A 10000-nucleotide genomic window follows, 5' to 3' on the forward strand; every position below is an offset into this window, starting at 1 on the left:
AACAGCAGAGAACACGCCTTCCACTCCTCCACCCTGTCCCTCACTCCTCCTCCCTGTCCTCCACTCCTCCTCCCTGTCCTCCACTCCTCCTCCCTGTCCTCCACTCCTCCTCCCTGTCCCTCACTCCTCCTCCCTGTCCTCTACTCCTCCTCCCTGTCCCTCACTCCTCCTCCCTGTCCTCCACTCCTCCTCCCTGTCCTCCACTCCTCCTCCCTGTCCTCTACTCCTCCTCCCTGTCCTCCACTCCTCCTCCCTGTCCCTCACTCCTCCTCCCTGTCCTCCACTCCTCCTCCCTGTCCTCCACTCCTCCTCCCTGTCCTCCACTCCTCCTCCCTGTCCTCTACTCCTCCTCCCTGTCCCTCACTCCTCCTCCCTGTCCTCCACTCCTCCTCCCTGTCCCTCACTCCTCCTCCCTGTCCTCCACTCCTCCTCCCTGTCCTCCACTCCTCCTCCCTGTCCCTCATTCCTCCTCCCTGTCCCTCACTCCTCCTCCCTGTCCTCTACTCCTCCTCCCTGTCCTCTACTCCTCCTCCCTGTCCCTCACTCCTCCTCCCTGTCCCTCACTCCTCCTCCCTGTCCTCTACTCCTCCTCCCTGTCCTCCACTCCTCCTCCCTGTCCTCCACTCCTCCTCCCTGTCCCTCACTCCTCCTACCTGTCCTCTACTCCTCCTCCCTGTCCCTCACTCCTCCTCCCTGTCCCTCACTCCTCCTCCCTGTCCTCCACTCCTCCTCCCTGTCCTCCACTCCTCCTCCCTGTCCTCCACTCCTCCTCCCTGTCCTCTAATCCTCCTCCCTGTCCTCCACTCCTCCTCCCTGTCCTCCACTCCTCCTCCCTGTCCCTCACTCCTCCTCCCTGTCCTCTACTTCTCCTCCCTGTCCCTCACTCCTCCTCCCTGTCCCTCACTCCTCCTCCCTGTCCCTCACTCCTCCTCCCTGTCCTCCACTCCTCCTCCCTGTCCTCCACTCCTCCTCCCTGTCCTCTACTCCTCCTCCCTGTCCTCTACTCCTCCTCCCTGTCCTCCACTCCTCCTCCCTGTCCCTCACTCCTCCTACCTGTCCTCTACTCCTCCTCCCTGTCCCTCACTCCTCCTCCCTGTCCCTCACTCCTCCTCCCTGTCCCTCACTCCTCCTCCCTGTCCTCCACTCCTCCTCCCTGTCCTCCACTCCTCCTCCCTGTCCTCTACTCCTCCTCCCTGTCCCTCACTCCTCCTCCCTGTCCCTCACTCCTCCTCCCTGTCCTCCACTCCTCCTCCCTGTCCTCCACTCCTCCTCCCTGTCCTCCACTCCTCCTCCCTGTCCTCTACTCCTCCTCCCTGTCCTCCACTCCTCCTCCCTGTCCCTCACTCCTCCTCCCTGTCCTCCACTCCTCCTCCCTGTCCTCCACTCCTCCTCCCTGTCCTCCACTCCTCTTCCCTGTCCTCTACTTCTCCTCCCTGTCCCTCACTCCTCCTCCCTGTCCCTCACTCCTCCTCCCTGTCCCTCACTCCTCCTCCCTGTCCCTCACTCCTCCTCCCTGTCCTCTACTCCTCCTCCCTGTCCTCCACTCCTCCTCCCTGTCCTCTACTCCTCCTCCCTGTCCTCCACTCCTCCTCCCTGTCCCTCACTCCTCCTCCCTGTCCCTCACTCCTCCTCCCTGTCCTCCACTCCTCCTCCCTGTCCTCCACTCCTCCTCCCTGTCCTCTACTCCTCCTCCCTGTCCCTCACTCCTCCTCCCTGTCCTCCACTCCTCCTCCCTGTCCTCCACTCCTCCTCCCTGTCCTCCACTCCTCCTCCCTGTCCTCCACTCCTCCTCCCTGTCCTCTACTCCTCCTCCCTGTCCCTCACTCCTCCTCCCTGTCCTCCACTCCTCCTCCCTGTCCCTCACTCCTCCTCCCTGTCCTCCACTCCTCCTCCCTGTCCTCCACTCCTCCTCCCTGTCCTCTACTCCTCCTCCCTGTCCTCTACTCCTCCTCCCTGTCCTCCACTCCTCCTCCCTGTCCTCCACTCCTCCTCCCTGTCCCTCACTCCTCCTCCCTGTCCCTCACTCCTCCTCCCTGTCCTCCACTCCTCCTCCCTGTCCTCTACTCCTCCTCCCTGTCCCTCACTCCTCCTCCCTGTCCCTCACTCCTCCTCCCTGTCCCTCACTCCTCCTCCCTGTCCTCTACTCCTCCTCCCTGTCCCTCACTCCTCCTCCCTGTCCCTCACTCCTCCTCCCTGTCCTCCACTCCTCCTCCCTGTCCTCCACTCCTCCTCCCTGTCCCTCACTCCTCCTCCCTGTCCCTCACTCCTCCTCCCTGTCCTCCACTCCTCCTCCCTGTCCTCTACTCCTCCTCCCTGTCCCCCACTCCTCCTCCCTGTCCCTCACTCCTCCTCCCTGTCCCTCACTCCTCCTCCCTGTCTGCCAGGTCTCATCTCAGTTCAACAGGTGTTTTACTGTCAACTCACTGGAAAGAGTGAACATCAAAAGGGGAACAATAACAAAGGGTGGGTTAGAGGGTGATAAAGCTGTCCTTCCTTCCTTCCTTCCTTCCTTCCTTCCTTCCTTCCTTCCTTCCTTCCTTCCTTCCTTCCTTTGTGACATCATCCCTAAACTGTTTGTTTGTCTCCCGCAGGTCTGTAATATGTCTCAGGCAGGTTGCTATGGATGTTGCTAGGGAAATATGAGTACCATCAGCAATTAACGCCCAAATGGATCAACCTCAATAAACACAGCCCATATTCTCTCTCTCTCTCTCTCTCTCTCACACACACTCTCTCTCTCTCTCTCTCTCTCTCTCTCTCTCACACACTCTCTCTCTCTCTCTCTCTCTCTCTCTCTCTCTCTCTCTCTCTCAGGTAAAATGTTCCAGGCTCCTGATCTGAACCTGATCGTAGAGTTTATCTTCATGTTCTACAAGGAAAAGCCCATTGATTGGCTACTAGACCACATCCTGTGGGTCAAAGTCTGCAACCCTGAGAAGGATGCGGTGTGTACATGTGTGCATGCATTTGTGTGTGTGTGTGTGTGTGTGTGTGTGTGTGTGTGTGTGTGTGTGTGTGTGTGTGTGTGCGTTTGGTTTGGTTGGTGGTTGCGTGAGCGTTCTGGGACAAGTTTAGATTTAAAAAAATTAAAATAACCCTTCTCTCTATATATTTATTTATTTATCTATGTATCTCTCTCTCTATCTATCTATCTATCTCCCTCTCTCTCTATCTCCCTTCTATCTATCTATCTCACTCTCTATCTTTATATTTCTCTCTTTCTCTCTATCTATCTCCCTTCTATCTATCTATATCTATCTATCTCTCTCTATCTTCATATTTATCTCTCTATCTATCTCCCCCTCTCTCTCTCTATATCCCTTCTCTCTATCTATCTATCTATCTCTCTCTCTCTCTGTCTCTGTCTCTCTCTGTCTCTCTCTCTATCTCTCTGTCTCTGTCTCTCTCTCTCTCTTTCTGTCTCTGTCTCTCTCTCTCTCTGTCTCTCTCTCTATCTCTCTGTCTCTGTCTCTTTCTCTCTCTTTCTGTCTCTCTCTATGTCTATCTCTCTCTCTCTCTCTCTCTTTCTGTCTCTCTCTATGTCTCTGTCTCTCTCTCTCCCTGTAGAAGCACTGTGAGAGGCAGAAGTCGGGTCTCCGGGTTCGTTTCAGGCCGTCTCTGTTCCAGCATGTGGGTCTCCACTCCTCCCTGGCAGGAAAGATCCAGAAACTCACTGTGAATATTTCCCTCAACCCTTCCCCGAACATACACTGCTGTACTTTCCCACCTTATGTCTTTGTGTGTGTGTGTGTGTGTGTGTGTGTGTGTGTGTGTGTGGGGGGGGGGGGGTCAGTTGTGTATGCGTCTGTATTCCCTCACTCACCTCTGCGATCCTTTGTTGGAATGACCCCGGTGGTGCGACGACTTGTCATGCCTACCTCGTGGCTCACTTCCTCTTCCTGCTTCCTGTGTAGGATAAGGACTTCCTGAAGCCTCTGCTCCATAAGATCCACGTCAACCCTCCAGCGGAGGTCTCCACTTCGCTCAAGGTAGAAGTCACGCACCACTCATTCTGTTCTCACCGGGTTTTTATGATTCATGTTTTTATCCATCTCTTTTCATGCAAAGCACTATGTGCTACATTCACTAGTATGAATGGTGCTGTATAAAGGGTTGGGCTGTGTATGAATGGTGCTGTATAAAGGGTTGGGGTGTGTATGAATGGTGCTCAATGGTTAGGGTGTGTATGAATGGTCCTGTATAAAGGGTTGGGGTGTGTATGAATGGTGCTGAATGGTTAGGGTGTGTATGAATGGTGCTGTATAAAGGGTTGGACTGTGTATGAATGGTGCTGTATAAATGGTTGGGGTGTGTATGAATGGTGCTGAATGGTTAGGGTGTGTATGAATGGTGCTGAATGGTTAGGGTGTGTATGAATGGTGCTGTATAAAGGGTTGGGGTGTGTATGAATGGTGCTGAATGGTTAGGGTGTGTATGAATGGTGCTGTATAAAGGGTTAGGGTGTGTATGAATGGTGCTGAATGGTTAGGGTGTGTATGAATGGTGCTGTATAAAGGGTTGGGGATGATTCCATTGACTCTGACATTCAGATGAAAGGAGAACTTTTAGCGTCCGTCTTCTTCACGAGTCAGCAGAAACATGCCTCCTTCTCTGCCCTCCACAGCCCCCTCAGACACCATCAAACTGCCCCCTACTACCCCCTCAGACACCATCAAACTGCCCCCTACTACCCCCTCAGACACCATCAAACTGCCCCCTACTACCCCCTCAGACACCATCAAACTGCCCCCTACTACCCCCTCAGACACCATCAAACTCTCCCCTACTACCCCCTCAGATACCATCAAACTGCCCCCTACTACCCCCTCAGACACCATCAAACTGCCCCCTACTACCCCCTCAGACACCATCAAACTGCCCCCTACAGTGTTCCCTAAATTATTTGAGCAGCGTATCTGAAGCAGACTTCAAACAGACGTCCACAACACTGCAGCCTGTAGTTAATTTATCACATGTATGAGGCCATTGTTGCCGTGTCGTTGATAAGGTGTCGGTGACGTCCTGGGTGTTGTACCCACACCGAGCCAGTGATGAGTGTTTGCCTGAGCTGTGACGGTCGTCTACCTCGGCTGCAGCTGTGTTGATGCTGGTGTTGTGCTGCTGCTCAGGTGTACCAGGGCCACACCCTGGAGAAGACCTACCTGGGAGAGGACTTCTTCTGGGCCATCACCCCCACGGCCGGGGACTACGTGCTCCTCAGGTTCGACAGGCCCGTCAGCATAGACAGGTACAGCTGGAGGAATGGAGCAAGGTGTGTGTGCGTGTGTGTGTGTGTGTGTGTGTGCGTGTGTGTGTGTGCGTGTGTGTGTGTGTGTGCATAATTCTTATGCTTGTTGCTACGAGTGTGCAGTTTGTGTGCATATTTATGCATGGATGTTGAGTGGGAGGCAAGTTTCTTTCTCTTTGTCTCTCTTACACCCACACACACACGCGCACACACACGCGCGCACACACACGCGCTATGGGGGGTGAAATGTGCCATTTCTTACCGCACGGAGCGAACTGAGCTGCATACGGAGCTGACAAACGTACGCACGTACGTGAGTGAAATCCATTCGACTCCCATTGTATTTGATAGGAGGACTGACGTGACTCACGACATTTTGTCCTAGCGACGGCGGCGGCCTGAAGTAAGTCAGCAATGTGTGCATGGGTCGCGGCATTCGCGTGGCTCTCGTTAGCTCCCGTAATTATGGCCCGTGTGGATTTGCTAACTGAGAAGACAAACCTGACGAACGTCGCTACTTGACCACGAGTGGTATTGCGAACGTAGCTGACGTCGCTACTTGACCACGAGTGGTATTGAGGAACGTCGCCGTCACCATCAGGTTACTTAAGCTGCTAGTTCTCTTGTTAGCTCTGATATGGCTAGCCAGCCTCCGTCCAGTGAGATCAGTGATATGACAACTTAACGTTAGATTATTGAGCCTAAATAATAGCAGGCTACTAACAGATAACCTGGTTAATATATGTTATTATTCCTACTATTGTGCTTACTGTGTGTTGCTGACAAGATAAATTATGTTATATTATTATTGCCACCGTCATTTGGCTTAGCTTATGTTCTCCAGCCACGCCAAGTGCTGTGGTAGTAGCTAACTCACTGGTGTTATATTTATTTACATTGTCCCTGCATCCTGTCTAATATGTCTCCATCTGTGTTATGCACCATGGGCCGAAAGAAAATTCGTAGTATATTGTGAAGTAGGCTCCTTGGCAAAATAAATGTTTTTTGATCCTGATAGCCCAGTAGGCTTTCTGTCAGCCTCTTATGTCATAACCTGCTGTTTTTATTATTATTTCGTTTTACACTACATTTTATCTATATCCTATGTGTGTAGCCTAGTTGTGGCCTATATTATTCGTTTTTATGTAACGAAATACATTAAATAAATGATGGTGCAGGAATGCAATGGTGCGCGCAGCACACAAACAGGCAAATCATTCGACATAGTAAAATAATAACAACAACAATAACAATTAGGCTACAGATATAAAGGGACCTAAAGGGCAAAGGCAATGTTTTCTGTGCACTAAAGTAAGCTTAGGCTAGGCCTAACACGTTATACATACTGTATATAGCCTACCAGAAGTTTAGTGCCGTGCATTTATTAATCGGATAGCCTTTGTCTATAGGCGTATTTGACAGTCCTGGAAAAAGCCCTGATAGCCTACCAAAATGAAAAGAAAATCATTAGTGGCCGCTGTTGTCTGTATTTTGTTATTGTATTTTGTGGCCTGTGTGTAGTTGTAGCCATACTTATTATTCCTACAATGAAGTAGGCTACACCACCACCATTTAAGATTCAATCTCTGGTCTGAATGGGTAGGCTATGTATGGAAACATACTTTTTGGCGCGATCAGCTACAGCTCTCTAATCCAACTTGAACTTGTCTTTTTACAGTTTACTGAGTCTTTGTACAATAAAGCAATGGTTGCTATGGTTATGAAAAAGCGCACTTATGCCAGGGTATATGGTGCGTTCGTTTATAACTGGGAGGTGGCAAATTGAACTCGCACTTCCTCGTCGCAAATTCGGATATGTTTCTCAGCCTCCAGTTGCCGGCTGATGTCAATATCATATCATCATCATATCATTCGCTATAGCTCGAATGCACACAGGTCGGAGGGAGGTATTTTGCCACTTGCGACTTGCCACGTCCGACCACAAACGAACGTAGCCTACCATTAAACAGCAACTACAGAAATGTAGGTTAGCCTACATGGATGCAAAGCATTAACGAGCAAAAAAAGGAACTACTGGTCTCGCCGTCTCACTTGTAAAGTCGGGATAGCCACGTTAACTGACGGCGACGACGTGTTTACTCAGCTACTTTAGGGAATACAGTAGGACCCCACTCATCCGAACATAAGAGATCCGAACCTCCCGGTCTACCGGTAGAAAAGCCCACCAGCTATCTGGTTACTGGTGGGCTTTTCATTACAGTACTGTACCCTACTGTGAATAAAAACAGAACTGTATGTAGACCTACATGTTGCTTGTAGGCTGTAGTCTACTGTCACGTTTCATTTCTTTGTTACTCTAATGTCGAGCGCAAAACGCAAACGAGTCTGCTGCGCGAGAGCTGCATTCCTTGGTAGCCAGAAAGCGCGTCAGCAACCTGAAGCAGAGGAGCAGAGAGTCATTTTTCGTTCCCAGTTAATGGACTTCAGGAACACAGACGTGTTGTAAGCATGTAGATTAGCCTACTAGACCTACTGTATTTGTTAAATAATAGTCTACAGCCTAGGCCACGTTAGTCTACATCTGTTGTTTTAGAGACTTTCTTTTAGGCTACAATAGCCTAAGACGCGACAACTTGTCTGTCATTTCATTTATTTATTTATTGATTACCATTTGCTCTAATTGTTCTAATGTTGGGTTGTTTTAGGCTATACCATGTTGTTCTGCGAATACAGTAGCCTATCGATACAGCGTAAGCCTCATTTGAGAATAAAGTACTGTATTTGATCAAAGCACGCACTCAAGTGGAAATTCGGTTATTTTATTATAGGCTACCGGCCTATATGAGTTTAGTTGGCTATTTGATTGCAATTTTGATGCATTTTCACAAGTAATTAAGGGTATTTATTGGTCTATTATGAGTCTATATGAAACAAGTATACCACTTATTGAATTTGGTGCATTTTAACATATGTTCCAGTCATCCGGACATTTCAGAGATACAAACGACCTGCGGTCCCGTTGGGTTCGGATGAGTGGGGTCCTACTGTAGCACAAGTGCTCACGTAGCGACGTTAGCTACGTATGCGAATAGCACACGTGCTCAAGTAGCGACGTTAGCTACGTATGCGAATAGCACACGTGCTCTGGGGGGTGAAATGTGCCATTTCTTACCGCACGGAGCGAACTGAGCTGCATACGGAGCTGACAAACGTACGCACGTACGTGAGTGAAATCCATTCGACTCCCATTGTATTTGATAGGAGGACTGACGTGACTCACGACATTTTGTCCTAGCGACGGCGGCGGCCTGAAGTAAGTCAGCAATGTGTGCATGGGTCGCGGCATTCGCGTGGCTCTCGTTTGCTCCCGTAATTATGGCCCGTGTGGATTTGCTAACTGAGAAGACAAACCTGACGAACGTCGCTACTTGACCACGAGTGGTATTGAGGAACGTAGCTGACGTCGCTACTTGACCACGAGTGGTATTGAGGAACGTCGCCGTCACCATCAGGTTACTTAAGCTGCTAGTTGTCTTGTTAGCTCTGATATGGCTAGCCAGCCTCCGTCCAGGGAGATCAGTGATATGACAACTTAACGTTAGATTATTGAGCCTAAATAATAGCAGGCTACTAACAGATAACCTGGTTAATATATGTTATTATTCCTACTATTGTGCTTACTGTGTGTTGCTGACAAGATAAATTATGTTATATTATTATTGCCACCGTCATTTGGCTTAGCTTATGTTCTCCAGCCACGCCAAGTGCTGTGGTAGTAGCTAACTCACTGGTGTTATATTTATTTACATTGTCCCTGCATCCTGTCTAATATGTCTCCATCTGTGTTATGCACCATGGGCCGAAAGAAAATTCGTAGTATATTGTGAAGTAGGCTCATTGGCAAAATAAAAGTGTATTGTTCAATATGACTAGCCTAGGCCTACTTGTCAACCATAGGGCTGTCACGGGTAGGAATTATCCTGAGCGTTCAAATTGATAGATTTCAACCGCGGTCTGCGTTTTACGCTGTTTTTTTATTATTTCGTTTTACACTACATTTTATCTATATCCTATGTGTGTAGCCTAGTTGTGGCCTATATTATTCGTTTTTATCTAACGAAATACATTAAATAAATGAGGGTACAGGAATGCAATGGTGCGCGCAGCACACAAACAGGCAAATCATTCGACATAGTAAAATAATAACAACAACAATAAAGACCTAAAGGGCAAAGGCAGTTTGCTGTGCACTAAAGTAAGCTTAGGCTAGGCCTAACACGTTATACATACTGTATATACCAGAAGTTTAGTGCCGTGCATTTATTAATCGGATAGCCTTTGTCTATAGGCGTATTTGACAGTCCTGGAAAAAGCCCTGATACCAAAATGAAAAGAAAATCATTAGTGGCCGCTGTTGTCTGTATTTTGTTATTGTATTTTGTGGCCTGTGTGTAGTTGTAGCCATACTTATTATTCCTACAATGAAGTAGGCTACACCACCACCATTTCAGATTCAATCTCTGGTCTGAATGGGTAGGCTGTGTATGGAAACATACTTTTTGGCGCGATCAGCAACAGCTTTCTAATCCAACTTGAACTTGTCTTTTTACAGTTTACTGAGTCTTTGTACAATAAAGCAATGGTTGCTATGGTTATGAAAAAGCGCACTTATGCCAGGGTATATGGTGCGTTCGTTTATAACTGGGAGGTGGCAAATTGAACTCGCACTTCCTCGTCGCAAATTCGGATATGTTTCTCAGCCCCCAGTTGCCGGCTGATGTCAATATCATA

The 10000-nt window shown here is 49.2% G+C and overlaps 1 protein-coding gene across 1 annotated transcript in view; it reads left to right on the forward strand.

Annotated features, from left to right (window-relative positions):
* mgat4a (alpha-1,3-mannosyl-glycoprotein 4-beta-N-acetylglucosaminyltransferase A) overlaps positions 1–10000 on the forward strand; it is a gene marked incomplete at its 5' end in the record, with an annotated part of 19639 nt that overhangs the window by 4379 nt on the left and 5260 nt on the right. Inside the window, 4 exons of the mRNA XM_084452054.1 lie at positions 2815–2945; positions 3568–3675; positions 3915–3989; positions 5130–5248. Of these exons, the coding sequence (XP_084308180.1) occupies positions 2815–2945; positions 3568–3675; positions 3915–3989; positions 5130–5248 (433 nt within the window). The remainder of the gene's footprint in view (positions 1–2814; positions 2946–3567; positions 3676–3914; positions 3990–5129; positions 5249–10000) is intronic.

This window comes from Borostomias antarcticus (assembly GCF_949987555.1).
Source record: "Borostomias antarcticus genome assembly, chromosome: 17".
Lineage (NCBI taxonomy): Eukaryota > Metazoa > Chordata > Actinopteri > Stomiiformes > Stomiidae > Borostomias > Borostomias antarcticus.